The sequence below is a fragment of the Ammospiza caudacuta genome, chromosome 3 (genome assembly GCF_027887145.1).
Source record: "Ammospiza caudacuta isolate bAmmCau1 chromosome 3, bAmmCau1.pri, whole genome shotgun sequence".
NCBI lineage: Eukaryota > Metazoa > Chordata > Aves > Passeriformes > Passerellidae > Ammospiza > Ammospiza caudacuta.
Window position 1 is genome coordinate 477,205 of NC_080595.1, and position 15,357 is coordinate 492,561.

Below are 15,357 nucleotides of genomic sequence, written 5' to 3' on the forward strand. Positions count from 1 at the left end.
GTTCCTATCTATAGATTCACTTTAATATGAAGGATCCATGGTCTTGCTGGTGAGAACTAAATGAAAGTCAAAATAAGCTTTCCCTTAAGGAGGCTTTACTTCGAAAGAATGTCTTCCTTTTAAGTAGAGAATTCAGGTAGCTCATTGCTGGTGGCAGTAAAGAATTCAAATAGTAGTAAATTCTCCAGACATGAGTGTTTCTCAGAATTGGACATGATTTAGTTGTTCCCAGCAAAGAGGTTATTAGCAGAAATCAAACCCAGAAGCACACTGACAGCTGATCTCTGAGCACGTGTAAAGCCCTGCCGTGCTTTCTTCATCCCCGACTGTGGCCCAGTCCATACTGGCCCTGTGTGTCTCTGCATTCAGAATAAGGCTGCCTTCTGACAGAGCAGGGAACTCCTCGTGTTTTGCTACTGCCTTGTCAAGGGCTCAGAGTTGCTGCTTATGGTTTTGTTTGTCTTCCTGCAAACCCAGAGTGGCTGAATCGCCTGGAACCTTGTATTCATGAGGATCTCTGCAGAACTATTGTTTCCACTGACTTTTTCTTCCCCTCTCAATTTATAAAGCACCCTGTCAAAGTCCAGAGATTGATTTGTAGTGCACACCCACCCTCTCTGCCACATTTATATGAGGCTCCAAAAGAGTGTTATTGTGCTGAATGGCCTCATGCTGGTTTTCTCAGAACAGTTATTCTTTTGTCAGGAGGCCGGCTACAGAGACCTTGGCAAAACTACCAAAATGTTTGTTTACAAGAAACCATCAAACAATCCTTGAATAGCTTCTCCCCTCCCCTCATCCTGCCCTTCTCCCCCACTTCCCAGCCTTTCTTCAAGCTTTGGAGTTGCACACTCACATCTACACAGAGCAGTTATGATGGGTTAGGGTTTGTTTCTCTGTTCTGATCTTTTTCCCTTTTTTTTTTTGCTCTTTTACTGAAGGTGTCAGTATGGATGGCAAGGCCAGTACTGTGATAAGTGCATTCCACACCCGGGATGTGTCCATGGCACTTGCATTGAACCATGGCAGTGCCTCTGTGAAACCAACTGGGGTGGTCAGCTCTGTGACAAAGGTATGCTAATGCCAGAGGGCCGTGTCACACGGGGTGTCAGCGCTGGCAGACTGTGCACATGGGGCTCAGTGAGCTGCTGAAACGTGCTGGCAGCGTGCTGGCCCTCAGCTCCTGCCCTTGGCCCACTGCTGTTCAGCATGGTTAGCATCTGTCCTTGGCTTGTCCCCATCCTGTCCCGCTCCTCTGTGGGCATGCATTCTGTAAAGGCTCTGGGAGAGCAGAACAAAGCACGTGGGGTGTTCCTGTAACCTTCCGGCCTGGCTTTAACATCCTCCCCTCCCGCAGATCTGAACTACTGTGGAACCCACCCGCCCTGCTTGAACGGTGGTACCTGCAGCAACACTGGCCCTGACAAATACCAATGTTCCTGCCCTGAGGGCTACTCAGGACAGAACTGTGAAATTGGTAAGTGTTGGCTGCAGCTGCTGAGATTAAGCGCCACCTGACAGTTAATTCTTGCCAGCTTTTGGTGCCTGGTTTTGGATGCGCTGTATGAGATGGAGGAAAACTCAGTTTGTAGCGTACTCAGCCAGGGCTGGGTACAAAGATGCAGCCTTTCCTGTTCTCATGCTCTGTCATGACTGTGTGGTGTCTCTGGACATCAGCCTTCTGCTCACTGGGTGTGGCCGTGGCCCCAGCAGGTGCCAGTCGGTGTGCTGGTGAGCTTAGCTGGAGCGAGACTTTCCGCCAGCCTGGAAACTCCTGGCTCTTGCAGGAGCAGGGGTGGCTTGTGGTGGCACTGGTGTGGCCTCTGCCTGATGTCCTTGTGTCCCTGTGCAGCGGAGCACGCCTGCCTCTCCGACCCTTGTCACAACGGGGGAAGCTGCCTCGAGACATCCACGGGATTTGAATGTGTGTGTGCTCCTGGCTGGGCTGGACCGACCTGCACTGACAGTGAGTCCTTTGCAGTGTTTATTCAAAATGTGCCAGTTTGCTGGTTTTGATCAGTCCTTTTAATCCCTCATCACTTTACAGGGCAGACTACTTAACCTTTCCCAGCCTGGGCATTGCTTTCAGCAGCCATTTACACCCCTGTGCACTCCCTTCCCCCTTGTTTGTACCAGGGGTTTTGTCAGCTTACTGGGGAAGGAATAGCCCAAAGCCTCCTGAGAGAAGTGGAATGCTGGATTTTTGTAGCATTCTAGCGGGTTGTTAAAAATGCTGCTCTGAGGGTCTTGCTGGATCCAAATAGGACTTCCATTTGCAAAAAGGCCACAGGGGTAAACTTTTCCCCCAGTGCATTAAATCCCCTTTTCACATTACTCCTCTCTTTAAGTGAGGCTTTTGCTGAAATCAAAGATAACCTGTAAATTCCAAGTAGAAGTCCCGTTGTTCTTCTGTTCCTCAGGGAAAACCTGAGTAGCAGCAACCATTTGTCAGACTTGTCAGTTATTGCCATTGTCAGTCTGGTAGTGGAGCTAAGCCTCTCCTGATTCTGCATTACAGATATTGATGATTGTTCTCCAAATCCCTGTGGTCATGGAGGAACTTGCCAAGATCTAGTTGATGGATTTAAGTGTATCTGCCCACCTCAGTGGACTGGCAAAACATGCCAGCTAGGTAAGAACTGCTTTCTCTTCATCCAGTGTTGTTCCAGAGCTGGAAAAGATAAATACAAAAGGGATCATAGTCCTGCATTACTCATGGTCATGTTTCTGAAGGCTGTGGATGTATTTTGGCACATTGAAGACATTCAGTGTCTGTTTGCAGGACTGAGGTCTAGGTCAGCATCCAAGAGCAGTGTGGCTTCCATCACCTTGCTTCTGCATGCTGGCACTTGAAGGAAATAGTTAACAGAGACATCCTTCAAACCAGAACTGCCCTGGAGTGGGGAGGCTGCATGTTATGCCTCCCAGTCCCGCCCCCACATGTGCTTCTCTCCCTTAGCCCTGTGAGAAAGTTGCTGTATCTCCTCAACCATGTCAACTCCTCCAGACCCAGGAGCTCCCAGCTGGGTTCCAAAATGGGGATGATCTCACGGAGAGTGAGCTGGCTGCATTCTTTACACAACACACTCATCCCAGTGACCAGGCTGCAGCATTCCTCCTTCAGAATGCTCAGCTGAGATGCGTGTGTGGGGGCAAGTTGCTCTTAATGAGTGGCTGGGTAATTGTGAAATAATTAGCGTAGCCTGTATGTTCTAATTGCAGAGAAACTGAAAGAGCCTTCAGAGGCTGATGATGATTGACTTTTGCTCCTTCAAGTCACGCTAATCCCGGCTGTATGCTGCAAGTTCCTCTTAGCTCTGGAGGAACTGCTGGTTATTGCTGGGGTGTGGGCTTCTCCCTTCCCCCCTGAACGTTCCCCTTGGTTTTCCAGATGCCAATGAATGTGAGGGCAAGCCCTGTGTCAATGCCAACTCCTGCAGGAACCTGATTGGCAGCTACTACTGTGACTGCATTACTGGCTGGTCTGGCCACAACTGTGATATAAGTAAGTGTCCATACCCTTGGGTTTATCGACAGCCAGCTCTTTGGGCATATGTGCCCATGAGTTCTGAGCTCAGTTTAAACACTGGGCAGAGCCCCAGCAGTTGATGTTTTTAGAAAGGGAGTAGTTGGTGCCGAATGAAAATACACAATTTTATCAAAGTCATTAGCCTGTACCATAGCTATATTCTGATAAAGGGACTAAAACAATGATGTGAAGTTTTACTGCCTCTCCTAGAAGAATCACGAAAGGTTTCCCACCCATTATAATAACCTTATCTCAAGGAAGGCATGCAGGAAACTTGACAAAAAGTTTATCTAGCTGCAGTTTTAGAGAGACCTGAACTCTCTATCTAGTGTAAATATATTTTTGCCTTCTAACCGTGCTAATTTTATTGCAGATATTAACGACTGTCGTGGACAATGTCAGAATGGAGGATCCTGTCGGGTAAGCTGTTCTTGTTTTACCTTGGTTTCCTCAAGGCTTGCAACAGTAACTAAAACATTTGAACCTAAGCACAAAAAGTTTGGAAAATAGCAAATAGCTGGTGCAAATGGTCATGTCCCCTTGGGGGAGGGCCTGTGTCATGCTACAGCATGTTGAGATATGTCTGTAGAACAGTAAGGGAAAAAAAGTATAACTTCAATAAATGACTCATTTTCACTGCCAATGTCACCAGTGAACGAGCTGGTGGTTGTGCAAACTACCTACTGGAAATGCAGGCGCTTCCCTTCAACCTGTCGATTAATGTATTCTGCCTGGAAATTCAGAATGTAAACTGAGACTGGGTGGTCTGTGTGTGTGTGTTTGGTTTTTTCCCCTCTAAATATTTTGGACATTGAGATGATTTTTTTTTAACTTTTAAAAAATTATTTTTCTTAATAAGAATATATCAAAGGAGGAACAACATTAACTCTGAAACTTTTTTATGTTCTTTCCCAGGACTTGGTTAATGGTTATCGGTGTATCTGTTCACCTGGCTATGCAGGAGATCACTGTGAGAAAGACATCAATGAATGTGCAAGTAACCCTTGCATGAATGGGGGTCACTGCCAGGATGAAATCAATGGATTCCAATGTCTGTGTCCCGCTGGTTTCTCAGGAAACCTCTGTCAGGTAAGAAGGCCGGGTGAAAGGCAGGCCCTCAGCCAGTGCCGTTTGTTCCAACGCTCCGGATCTGAGCACGGAATGCCTTGCATCCAGTGAAGCATAGTATAAAGTTGTACTTGATATCGCTGTCAGTCTGCCAAGAAACTGCTTGATTAATATATATTGGGGCGGGGGAAGAAACCAACAAACCCCTGACAGGCTGTGGAGGATTCTCTTTGTTAAGCAGACGGCAGAGTTTGCACGTCAGGCTTTGTGGAGCTCTCACTGTTAACTTTGGCAGTTTAATATCGAGAGTCGTCTGGCGCAGTAGTGGTGAGCGGGACTAAACTCTGTGTGCTATGAATGATTCTTTGAGGCCGCAGATAAAAAGGTCAGATTCCACAATGTCAGCCTGTCGTGGTGAGGGAAAGCCATGATAAACCTCTTTCACTCAGCTTTCCCTCGCTCCCTTTCCCCCCCCTTCCCATTTCCCTTCCCTCTCTGTGCACTGCTTACAGCTGGACATAGATTATTGCGAGCCAAATCCATGCCAGAACGGCGCCCAGTGCTTCAATCTTGCCATGGACTATTTCTGTAACTGCCCCGAGGATTACGAAGGGAAGAACTGCTCCCACCTGAAGGATCACTGCCGCACCACTCCGTGTGAAGGTTCGTGTTGCTTTGGGGGTGAAGGGCTGTGGCTGCCAATGGTTCCTGCCCTGCCCTCACTGGGGCCCTAATTCAGCTCCAGCAGGGGAGTCACTGGAGTAGCTCTGCTATAAGGAGGCTGAATTTTGCCCTCTGCCTTAGGCCTCTCCCCGTGTGAAAAGATAAGTAATATTTGTAAGTATCAGCTATTAAAGACAGCATTATGTCCATGTGGACAGAAAGCACAGGCAGCAAATAGCCTGATGCATTTATTCCAGGCCGTGGATGTGTTCCAGCAATCATCAGATAAGATGCTGTGATTATTTTATGCACAGTTGGCAGAGTCCAATGTTATTTTAAAGCAGCAAACATATTTGTAGTCATATGTTTATGGTTTCACTCGATGATCTTAAAGGTCTTTTCCAACCTAAATGACTCAATGGCACAAGTGTCTTCTAAATGTCCGTGGCTGGAAGTGAAAATGTTGCTCTTGAGGAATTGGGTTGCATGGGTAATTCTCATGTTGGTCTCTGCTTTCCTGCAGTAATTGACAGCTGCACTGTGGCAGTGGCTTCCAACAGCACACCCGAAGGGGTTCGCTACATCTCTTCCAACGTTTGTGGTCCTCACGGGAAGTGCAAGAGCCAGGCGGGTGGAAAATTCACCTGTGAATGCAACAAAGGATTCACCGGCACCTACTGTCATGAGAGTAAGAGCAAAAAAGAGAAACTGTTTTACTGTCCCCCACTCTTACTGGGCAAAGATTCCATCCTTCCCTCCCAGACCCCTTTTCTTCATTGTAACTCAGTGAACCTTGGAACTGCTGTAAGTTTTCATATCCCTCTTGCGCGAGGCAGAGTGGAATTTGCTAGGCCTTGGGGAAGGTTCAGAGTCCTGACCCCTCTGGCCTTGAATTGTATGTTGTTGAAAACGTTATGTATACAAGGTCTGAGGGAGTTAGTAGTGGGGTTTAACGTGGATCTTAAGGACTCCTGAATTTTTTGTTTTTAATAGTGACAGGTTCATCACCTTGTGCAGTTTTTACTCATTTGTCATCTTGCTTATAACCCTTCCTTTCCAAAGGGTATTATTAGAAATGGAAGTAGTACCAAACAGTCTGCAGTAAGATAATGACTCCTAGTTACTGTACTTCTAGTTTGACTTTTTTTTTCCCCCCTCTTTTTTTAATCCTCTTCTTTCTTCCCAATTGTTGCAGATATCAATGACTGTGAAAGCAACCCCTGTAAAAATGGTGGCACTTGCATTGATGGCATCAACTCCTACAAATGTATTTGTAGTGATGGATGGGAAGGAACATATTGTGAAACAAGTAAGTTATCCATGCTCCAGCACACAGAAGGATCTCTTGGGAAAACATTGGGAAGGAATGGCTGGTACTGTCAAGATGACAGTGACCTATGTGAATAAACTCTGCTTCAAAGGCCACAGAGGACTAGGTCCTCCCACCAAGTCCCAATCTTTTGTATTGGAACTAAGCCCAAATTACAAAACTGGACTGGGATTAGGGCCTGGCTCTCTCACTATTGAGTTTCCTGCTCTGTCCTTTGGATAACTTCCAGGAAGAAACCCTTTGCATTAGTAGATGCCACTTTATGGCCTGTCTGCGTATCATACTTGCATTTTGTCAATCTCAGGAACAGGAGAGGAGTTGAGTGCTCTGCTCCGTTTGCCTGACTAACAGGGTAGTTTATGTAATAGACCTTTTCACTGAAACAAGATTACAAACAAAATGAAAACAAACTGGAGGACTGGGGTGAAACACTCTTCATCTATGTGACAGTGCTTAAAACTTTAAAATACTGACTTAGGCATTTAATCCACAATTGAAACACAGGCCAAAATTAGGGGTGGGTTATGCTCCTTTCAAGCATTGTGTTTGTCAGTTCCGTAAACACTACTGAGCCTGTTTTCTCTCCTTAACATATCCAGATATTAATGACTGCAGTAAAAACCCTTGCCACAATGGAGGAACTTGCCGAGACTTGGTCAACGACTTCTTCTGTGAATGTAAAAATGGGTGGAAAGGAAAAACTTGCCACTCCCGTAAGTTCAGCATTTCCAAAACATACCAGACGTGCTCTGATAGGCTGCATGAACTCATTGCCCTAAGGGAGCACCAGCATTGAGGACAGTTTGGGTTTTCCACAGGTGACAGCCAGTGCGATGAGGCGACGTGCAACAATGGGGGGACGTGCTACGACGAGGGGGACACTTTCAAGTGCATGTGTCCTGCAGGATGGGAAGGAGCCACTTGTAACATAGGTAAATAGCCTGCACAATCGCCAGGAAGCAGATGCAGCGCTGCAGCTCTGACCTCAGCTGTTCCTCTTGGCTCAGACTTGAGGGCTTTCTAACAACTGAGCGGCAAATGTTGTTTGTGTTACAGCGAGGAACAGCAGCTGCCTGCCAAACCCCTGTCACAACGGTGGTACCTGTGTGGTCAGTGGGGACTCCTTCACTTGTGTCTGCAAGGAGGGCTGGGAAGGACCCACGTGCACCCAGAGTAAGTCAGCTCTGCTTGAACTCTTCCAGAGTGTTGCATGATGAGAACATGAGCTCATCCTGTCGCCCCTGGAGTCAAGATTGAATCCAGAAGGGAAAGCTTGTTTGATGTAGGCTTTAGCATCACCTGAATCTTTGTTTTTAATGACTTTATGTGATACAGCCCTGACCTGGGCATGAGAAAGTTGCAAATGAGCTAAGTGGAGACAGATGTTGTCTTGTTTTCTCCTGCATTCTTTTTCCACGAGCAGCTCTGTCTGCTTCCACTTTTTTCCCCCCCTGTTAGATTCTTTACAAGGATCTCTTCCTGCATACATGTGTTCCACAATGTAGTTAACAAATTTCGTGGTACAAGCCTGGAATCAATTTAGTAGAGAATTTCAGCATATTTTCGTAAAAGTTGAGCTAAGTATAACTTGGGCATTAGGGGAAGTTTGATCATTCTTTACTGCCAGTAGAGCCGTATTAGCCAAAGTCTACATGTTTAATGCTGTCTGTCTTTGCTTTGCAGACACAAATGACTGCAGTCCTCATCCTTGGTAAGTTTGTTATGTTTATCCTATGCTCTTTTTGTTGCTTTAGAATTCTGGGTTCCTTTTATCTGTGGCAGTTTTTAATGTCTGTGATAATTGTCCACAGTTACAACAGTGGCACTTGCGTGGATGGAGAGAACTGGTACCGCTGTGAGTGTGCTCCAGGCTTCGCCGGGCCTGACTGCAGGATCAGTGAGTGTTCCCATGGCTCTCTGCCTCACTTCTTGTCTCACTTGAATCTTGTTGCAAGACAATCATCTTAATTGAGTTAAGTAGTAGATCAGGTGAGTGATAGATGTCTTGTGTCGTCCCTATCCGTACCTGGATCTGTAGCAGATTTGGAGAAGGCAGGAATCACACTGAAAATGAATGAAATTTAAAGTCTTTCAGCTGCAGCTGAAACCTCTTGGTTCAGCCGAGTGGGCAAAATGCCCTTTGGGACAGCCTTCCCTTGTGTTTGTGTGGCCCAGACTTCTGCTTGAGATGAAAGTGTGCCAGCCAAAAACCTTGTCAATTAATAATCCACCTCCAAGCCCTGAGGTGATGTATGCGCTTCCCTGTAATTTAATAATAATTACAGGTAGGAGGACACTTTTTTTAATAACAGCCATGGAATAGAAGTCTCACAGCAGCAATAGAGCTGGGAAGGGTTTAACATTGCCATCAGTTGAAGAATCTAGTGGGGGACAAAATTGGAACACATCAGAGGAGAGGAGAGGAAGTGTGTCTGTGTAGGAAGGAATATGTCCTTGCCCTGGAAAGCTCGAGTAGCCACAGGGGTCAGGTTTTGATCTTTGTCAGTGCCACACAGCAGAAACGTCAAAGGACTTTTCTGAGGTTATACTGGTGCTGCAAGCAGGAATCCATGTCCCAGTAGACACTAGAAAATGAACATAAAGCTCCAGTAGGCAATTCTATCCCATGTTTGCTTTTTTCCTGACAAACAAAAGGATACTGTGGAGTAACTGTTCTGTTTCCTCTCCTTCCCATCGCAGACATCAACGAATGCCAGTCCTCGCCCTGTGCCTTTGGAGCCACGTGTGTGGATGAAATTAACGGGTACCGTTGCATTTGCCCCCCGGGTCGCAGTGGTGCAGCATGCCAAGAAGGTATTCCAGATGCCAGAGCTGAGCCTAGCACTTGTAGCAAAAGCTGTATAATTGCACATTGGTGGGTTTGTGGTTGTATGGGGTTGGTTTTGGGGCACACTATCTTGTTTTTTAAAGCATGTATCCTTATTGAAGAAGAAACTCAGTGGGAAGTTTAGATGAACTTTGAAAAGGTGTTTGTTTCCTGGTTTTAGCTTATAATTCTGTTCGCTCTCTTCTCAGTTACAGGAAGGCCTTGCATTACCAGTGCTCGAGTCATGCCAGATGGGACTAAGTGGGATGACGACTGCAATACCTGTCAGTGTCTGAATGGAAAAGTCACCTGTTCTAAGGTACAGCTGTGCTGTGGTTTGGCGTACAGCACCCTCTGTGCCCTAGGCAGTGGATTCTCACAGTATTCATCCTGCCTAGGTTTGGTGTGGCCCTCGGCCCTGCGTGCTGCACGGCAAGGGCCCCGGCGAGTGCCCCGCCGGCCACGCCTGTGTCCCTGTGCGGGACGATCACTGCTTCACCCGCCCGTGTGCCGCCGTGGGGGAGTGCTGGCCCTCCAACCAGCAGCCTGTCAGGACCAAGTGCAACTCCGACTCCTACTACCAGGACAACTGTGCCAACATCACCTTCACCTTCAACAAAGAAATGATGGCCCCGGTGAGTAACAGCAGCTCGCTGGGCTGCGGCACACACAGACTCATTCCCAGAGCATGGAGAAATGTTTTCCATAGGGAAAACTGCTGCAAAAGCTGACTCTGCCTCATTAGCAAAGAAAACAAAAAGCAGAGAAGGATTAATATAGCCTTGCAGCCTAAATGCTTTTGTGACTAGAGAAGAAAAAAAAGCTAGGTTGGAGGGAATTCCACTTCCTTTTCCCCTGAGAACTCTTACTTCAGGGCAAAAAAAAAAAAACTCAAATCTTACATCTGTCTGTTCGTGTGCATATGTATTTAAAAAAAGCCAACATCTTTTTTGTATCCTCCAGGGCCTTACCACAGAGCATGTTTGCAGTGAATTGAGGAATCTGAATATTCTGAAGAATGTTTCTGTTGAATATTCCATCTATATTACCTGTGAGCCTTCCCACTTGGCAAATAATGAAATCCATGTTGCTATTGTAAGTATTACTGGAATATTTTTAAATGTCTTAGTAGTTAATTGCTCAGATATGTGTGCAACATGTGGATTTCATAAAAATATTAATTCCTGGCTTCGTTAGCATTTCTTGTGGTTTAGTTTCCATCCTGATGCCCTTTAAGAACAGGAAAGGAATTCTGGGTACATGTGTGTACCTGAAAGCTGCCGTCTGGGAGCAACTGTAATAGGGGGAGTAAAATATTTCTCTGTTATACTCTTGCTTTTGGGGGGTTTTGGTCTTCTTAAGGATGAGGACAAGAATTTAGAGTCGTTAGTTTCTGCCCACAGCAGGCCATTTTGCTTTGATTCTGTTTGTTATAGATGAACAGTAGCAAGAGCCTTCACTGCCTGTGAAGGTTTATAAATAGCAGGTTCCCCTGTGCATCTGATGTGGTGTTAACTGTGTGCCTCCTCCTGCAGTCTGCAGAGGACATTGGGGAGGATGAAAACCCCATCAAAGACATCACAGATAAGATCATCGACCTGGTCAGTAAGCGCGACGGGAACAACACGCTGATCGCTGCCGTCGCCGAGGTCAGGGTGCAGCGGCGGCCGGCCAAGAGCAGAACAGGTGAGCTGGTCCTCGGCCCAGCTCCTGCAGGGCCTGCCAAGGGCAGAGCCTGTCCTCCCTTTGGACACTCCTAGCAACTCCCTGATCATCAGGGACAATGGGGAGGCTTTGCACACAAGGTCTATTCATTGCTAAAAACCCTAAAGAAACTTGCCAGAAGTTTGCTAAACCTGGCAAAAGGGCTGCTGCCCTTCCATGCTCCTCATGGAGAAATGCGGGAAGTAACAAGGCATAAGAACTGAGATTTGTTTTCTGTGAGACATCCCCAAGTGTCCCCCGTGGTCTGCAGCAGGACTAACTGTCTCCTGTCTCTTGCAGATTTCCTGGTGCCCTTGCTGAGCTCGGTGCTGACAGTAGCCTGGATCTGCTGCCTGGTCACCGTGTTTTACTGGTGCATCCGAAAGCGCCGGAAGCAGAGCAGCCACACCCACACGGCCTCTGACGACAACACCACCAACAACGTCAGGGAGCAGCTGAACCAGATCAAAAACCCCATTGAGAAACACGGAGCAAATACTGTCCCCATTAAAGACTACGAAAACAAAAACTCTAAAATCGCCAAAATAAGGACACACAACTCTGAGGTGGAGGAGGATGACATGGACAAGCACCAGCAGAAGGCCCGATTTGCCAAGCAGCCAGCCTACACTTTGGTAGACAGAGATGAAAAGCCCCCCAACAGCACCCCTACAAAACACCCAAACTGGACAAATAAACAGGACAACAGAGACTTGGAAAGTGCACAAAGCCTAAATCGGATGGAGTACATCGTATAGCAGACGGTGGGGTGCTGCCATGCAGGGCCTTTGAGTATCATAGAAAGGCACTCAAGAGCTTGTAGTTCTTAAACTGTTGTGTAATATTTGAGTCTAAGGCTATTATTTACTTAGAATCCCTGTGTTAATTTAAGTTTGGACAAGCTGGCTTACACTGGCAATGATAGTTGCTGTGGTTGGCTGGAATACCAAGTGCTGCATTTCACATCTATGCAAAACTAGTCAAAAGTGCCCTCCTGTAAATTCAGCTGCAGCTGATCCATCACAGAAACGTTCCATAAGGTATTACATAGCCTTATTACTCTTCCTTAGTGTTCATTTTTTTTTTCTGCCAGATGTTCCGATTTATACAGTTTCTTTAGAATAATACATTTTATTTATATTTATTGAATTTGAGTTTTTTGTATATTGGTTTTATGGTGACGTACAACTAGTTCTGTATTTGAAAGTGCCTTTGCAGCTCGGAACCACAGCAACTATCAAAAATAAGTTTATTATTTATTTTTTTATTGTATTTTTGTTGGGGGTGGGTGGGGGGAACTTGTCAGCAGTTGCTGGTAAATGAAGAATTTAAAGAAGAAAATGTGTCAAAAATAGAAGTTTGTATAGATATGTAAATAATTCTTTTTTTATTAATCACTGTGTATATTTGATTTATTAACTTAATAATCAAGAGCCTTAAAATATCATTCCTTTTTATTTATATGTATGTGTTTAGAGTTGAAGGTTTTTGATAGCATTGTAAGCTCGTGGCTTCTCTATTTTGAATTTATTTTCTTGTTACATGTTGCCTATATGCCAAAACTAAGGTGTTCTAAAATAGTTTATTTTTAATAGGATGGGCTTTCATGCCTTGATGCTGGTTTTTGTACAATGTCAAACGTTTGAAACACCTTCCATAGTATCACTTTAAGACTATTTGTAAGTACTGACTGAGGCAGTTTAGAGAATTAGACTAGAAAATTTTTTTTGCTGCTTTAGACTTGAAAACTGAGTGACAGGCAGATAATCTGCTAAGAAGCAGTTTAAGGGAACAAAACTGAGCTATTACTTTATGTAGATGAAATGTGAGTGGTTGCATGTAATTAAAAATATCAAATTAGCGTGTGAAGTTGGAAACACAGCAATCTTATTTTGTAAATTCTAATTATTTTTTTCTCACCATGAATATGTAATACTGAACCACTTGTAGATTTGACTTTTTTTGTAATCTACTGCATTTAGGGAGTATTCTAATAAGCTAGTTGTTGAATACTTGAACAGTAGAATGTCCAGTAAGATCACTGTGTAGGTTTGCCATAGATTACACTGCCCGCCTTAACAAGTGAGGAAATCAAAGTGCTATTACGATGTTTAAGATCAAAAGGCTTATAAACATAGTCATCTCAGTGGTTAACCATTGAGATCATGAAGATACCTTGTATTGTGATATTAGTGTTATATGAAAATGCATCTTTGATGTGTTGTTCCTGGCAATAAATCTTGAAAAGTAATATTTATTAAATTTTTTGTATGAAAACATAAAAGAGCGTGGAGATTATTGAGCTTGGAGGCGCTCCTGGCCAGTCAGTTGTGCAAAAGCAGGGGCAGGTGCTGCTGGAGGTTTCCAGGCCCTGCCCCTGCCTTTGGTGGAGTCAGTTTTTGTTAGCTGATGACACGTTCCCCTCTGGCTCCCGTGGCACTGAGGAGGTCTGAAAGCAGCATGTCCCTTGTTCTCACTGCCTCTTGGCCAATGTCCCTCGGTGCTCTGAGGGTGCTGTGGCTGCACCTGTGCAACGAGTTTACCCTGCACGGGCCAATGAGCTGCCCCCAGATAGGAACCAAATCTAAGTAGCTAGGCAAGATCCAAAGTGCTGACCTGGATGGGAAGGGATCCATAGATGATGCTGATTTCTAATGGGCAAAAAGTGCTTTGTAAAGCATAAAATAAACTCTGAAAGTATTCAACATGATGGCTTTGAATGCTGAACTAATGCCGCCCCTCCCACCTATGGGCAGGGGCTGGCTGGCTCAGGGTCTGCTCTGGTTTTACCATGTTCTGATGAAGCTGCAAAACTGTTCTGCTAAGGGGCTACTGCAAAGCTGAAGGAACAATTAACTGTGTAACAAGTTCATTGAAAAATAGTTGAACCAACCTGCTGCAAGGCTAGGCCTTTGCATCTGTATTTGTTTGTAATAATAAACAGGTATTTTATATACAGATTGCTGCGATATGAATACACTGAACGCTAAAAAAACCTGAGAGTGAGAAATACTTTCTTCTGTACTTTTTTTACAGCTGTCAAAAAAAATTGATAAAATGTAATTAGTGTTACTTTTTATTTTGAACTCACTTTAGAAGATTTCCATCGTGGCTACTCTACTTTGGCTGGGTGCTGCTTTTACTCTTCACACACACACCTCACAGGGCAGGTACTGGAGCCTGTTTAGTTTACTGCCTCCTGAAGGAGAAGTCAACACCATTAGCTTCAGCTGACCACTTCAATAATTCCTCATCTAACAAATCCCACGAGTGTTTTATTTCCCTTTGTTCCCTGACTTCTAAATCTGCAATAAAGCAAACACGTCATGTCCAAAAAGCTACTTTAAGATAATGGAATCTTCCACCTGCCTCCAAAGGGCAAAGCTGAGCAATTCCCTGACTGCTGTCCCATACTTCTAACGTTGAATTAACCATCTTCCTGCTGTATACTGTTCACATGGGTCTCAAATTCAAGGATACAGGAAGTTGAGCCCCTTCCAAAGGGCTCAAACATAATTGAATTTATAGGGATTTCTAAGAGTCTGCCTTCTATTAACCAAAAAATAATTAAAATAGGGCATTTGCTATTTCTGAGAACAATAGTTGTCAGGCTTCTTTAAAACCTACTGAGGCCATTTCTAGTTACAGACTTACTCATTTAACAATATGTACATGTAGTGACAAAGTGTTTAGGTCTCTGAAGATTCAGTGAAATCAAAACCTGGGTTCCTCAAGCTTCAAAACATGTCAAAGCCCTGAGATCAGGGTTCCTTTATTTACTTTCAGCCTTTCCTGTGCTCCATGCAGAGGTTTTGCTACTGCAGAGCTCCTCCAAACACACCCTGCTTTTCCCTATGGATTTTCCTCACTTCATCACTATCCCATGGTGTTGGAAAATTAGAATCATGCAAGTTGTACAGGGGGCAGTCAGAAAATTCTACACAATTGCCATTATGGTATATTTAATTAATCGTCCTATCTCAGTGGTAGCTCCACAACTTACACTGGTGACTGTAATACAAGAACAGTCCCCCAAAGCCCAGATCCACCACCAGGCTGGGGGCTGGTCCATGAAGTGGTTTCCGTTGCCATGAAAATAAATAGAAACGTGAACTTCAGGGCTTCCCTCTTAGAATACCAAGGCACATTTATTTTTGTGGAAATCATACTTTGCCAGGTCACACTTCTACTACTAAGGGAAGATACATTCTGTTTAGCCAGGAGAAGTTTCCACTG

General features: G+C 45.0%; 1 protein-coding gene across 1 annotated transcript in view; it reads left to right on the top strand.

Annotated features, from left to right (window-relative positions):
* The window catches only part of JAG1 (jagged canonical Notch ligand 1), a 35,819-nt gene extending 21,708 nt beyond the window's left edge, over positions 1–14,111 (top strand). The window contains exons 6-26 of the mRNA XM_058801849.1: positions 942–1,072; positions 1,358–1,477; positions 1,853–1,966; positions 2,519–2,632; positions 3,392–3,505; positions 3,903–3,949; positions 4,445–4,618; positions 5,110–5,260; positions 5,784–5,948; positions 6,456–6,569; positions 7,190–7,303; positions 7,409–7,522; positions 7,647–7,763; positions 8,274–8,301; positions 8,402–8,487; positions 9,291–9,404; positions 9,627–9,736; positions 9,816–10,052; positions 10,381–10,512; positions 10,953–11,103; positions 11,422–14,111. Coding sequence (XP_058657832.1) covers positions 942–1,072; positions 1,358–1,477; positions 1,853–1,966; positions 2,519–2,632; positions 3,392–3,505; positions 3,903–3,949; positions 4,445–4,618; positions 5,110–5,260; positions 5,784–5,948; positions 6,456–6,569; positions 7,190–7,303; positions 7,409–7,522; positions 7,647–7,763; positions 8,274–8,301; positions 8,402–8,487; positions 9,291–9,404; positions 9,627–9,736; positions 9,816–10,052; positions 10,381–10,512; positions 10,953–11,103; positions 11,422–11,879 — 2,905 coding nt within the window. The 3' untranslated portion in view covers positions 11,880–14,111. The remainder of the gene's footprint in view (positions 1–941; positions 1,073–1,357; positions 1,478–1,852; positions 1,967–2,518; positions 2,633–3,391; positions 3,506–3,902; positions 3,950–4,444; positions 4,619–5,109; positions 5,261–5,783; positions 5,949–6,455; positions 6,570–7,189; positions 7,304–7,408; positions 7,523–7,646; positions 7,764–8,273; positions 8,302–8,401; positions 8,488–9,290; positions 9,405–9,626; positions 9,737–9,815; positions 10,053–10,380; positions 10,513–10,952; positions 11,104–11,421) is intronic.
* Positions 14,112–15,357: the final 1,246 nt, after the last annotated feature.